Genomic DNA, 2,068 nt, shown 5'->3' on the forward strand with positions numbered 1-2,068 from the left:
CTGTTTTAAATTCGGCAGATGCCACATATTGGTTCATCGAACGCAAGCATCGAGAGCGCCCCCACGAAGGATGCAGCGAGGTATTCCATCCGCGACCACGATCAAGTTCGTAGGTTCCTGTATTACGAATACCGCCAACGTCTATTGAGCGACGGTTCCAGGCTTGGAAACCCCGAGGCGATGCTGCTGCATGGCATAATCCGTGCCCGTTTCGCTAAGCTTTTCGTATCCACTACAAAAGCCCTGTGGAAACCCACAATATGATGGAGCTTGCTAAATAGCATCATCAGGCAGTTTCGACTTCCGGCAATGGCGCGAACCGCCATTACTAAACGTGTCTCCAAAGGTCAAAAGTGCATGGTTACGAGCCGCCCCCGCATGACCAAGGGAGACCATTACGACGGGGGCATTCAATATGTGGATATATCTGACCATTAATGTTCATCTTCGTGTTGCAGCCGCATGCTACGACCAAGGAGGCACTTGAAACGAACGAGCGAGCGGTTGGAATTCCCGCGAAATCACATTCATTCCTGAATATCCGGTCGATTGCCGGATAATGGGCCAATCACGCCATGGGATGTCGACGACGCCCTGCAAATGATCTAATCAAATGTGCGACGCACTAGGTCGCACGATCAGATACCCGCCATGCTTGACCGTTCCGTTGCTGAGATCTGAGGCCTCTTTGAACTTGGTGCTCACTTTTCGTTGATTCTTCATGACGACAGCCGACTCATTTCTCGCGCAGGGCTCGGACGCCTTCCATGCGACCCTCGCAGCGCAGCTCGAAGCCGCCATGGACAAGCCGATGCCGCAGGTCGAGGTTCAGTTCCACAATCTCTCGATTTGTGCCGAAATGGTTGTCGCGGCCAAGGACGGACCCGACCTTCCGACGCTTGTCAACGAGCTCAAGAAGGCGGTGCGTGGTCTCTTTGCGGCCAAGCGGTCGATCCGGAAGGACGTGTTGCACCCGATGACCGGCGTCTTCAAGCCGCGCACGACGACGCTCGTGCTTGGCCAGCCCGGCTCGGGCAAGTCGTCGCTCATGAAGCTCTTGAGCGGCCAGTTTCTCATGGCCAAGAACATTTCTGTCGGCGGCCAAATCACGTACAACGGCATGGCCCTCGAAGTACTGCGATCCAAAGTACCCCAGTTTGCGTCGTATGTGCACCAGCGCGACTACCACTACGCGACGTTAACGGTCAAGGAGACCTTGGCCTTTGCTCACGCGTGCAGCGGCGGCGCGACCGTGCCACCGCACGTGGCTTCTGCGCTCACAAAAGGGTCGCCGAATGCAGTCACGGCAGCGCAATCCATGCTAGCGTCGCTTTACGCGGTCTTTCCAGACGTCGTGACGCGTCAAATGGGCCTCAAGATCTGCCAAGACACGATCGTCGGCAACGGCATGCTCCGCGGTGTCTCGGGCGGCGAGCGCAAGCGCGTGACGGTCGGCGAGATGGAGTTTGGCATGAAGCAGGTGTCATTCATGGACGAGATCAGCACGGGCTTGGACGCCGCGGCCACGTACGATATCGTCAAGGCGCAGAAAGGCATGGCCGCGTCGCTCAAGAAGACGATTGTGATTGCGCTTTTGCAGCCATCCCCCGAAGTCTACAACCTCTTTGACGACGTCCTCCTCCTCAACGAAGGCTACGTCATGTACCATGGTCCGCGCGCCACGTGCTTGGCGTATTTCGAGTCGCTCGGCTTCAAGTGCCCGGCGCACCGTGACGTGGCAGATTTCCTACTGGACCTCGGCACGCCGCAGCAGGACCAGTACCGCGTTGCGGCGGCGGATCTGTCCGTCCCGCGTACCCCGAGCGAGTATGCGGCGGTCTTTGAAGCGTCGGCCATCTATGCGAGCATGTTGCAGTACGTCAACTCGACGGCGACAGAACGACGCTCTCGCGTATGATGCGATGCTACTGCTTCAGTAGCTGGCCTGGAGTGATGGTTTAGATGAATTTCATTATCATGTCCAGGTCCGAGCAAATCGTCCGATTTGCTGTCTATCATTCAATTCGATTCTACGCCAGTAACAGGGCAGCATACGATCCTTGTCTAT

The 2,068-nt window shown here is 56.6% G+C and overlaps 1 protein-coding gene across 1 annotated transcript; it reads left to right on the forward strand.

The window, feature by feature from the left end:
* Positions 1 to 721: 721 nt before the first annotated feature.
* On the forward strand, positions 722 to 1,912 carry SPRG_17198 (hypothetical protein; the record flags this gene model as incomplete). The annotated part of the gene is made up of 1 exon (XM_012356744.1): positions 722 to 1,912. A coding segment is annotated over one exon (1,191 nt), but the record flags the coding sequence as incomplete, so codon positions are not given.
* Between the last annotated feature and the right edge of the window lie 156 nt (positions 1,913 to 2,068).

This window comes from Saprolegnia parasitica (assembly GCF_000151545.1).
Source record: "Saprolegnia parasitica CBS 223.65 unplaced genomic scaffold supercont2.569, whole genome shotgun sequence".
In the NCBI taxonomy this organism is placed as follows: Eukaryota; Oomycota; class Saprolegniomycetes; order Saprolegniales; family Saprolegniaceae; genus Saprolegnia; species Saprolegnia parasitica.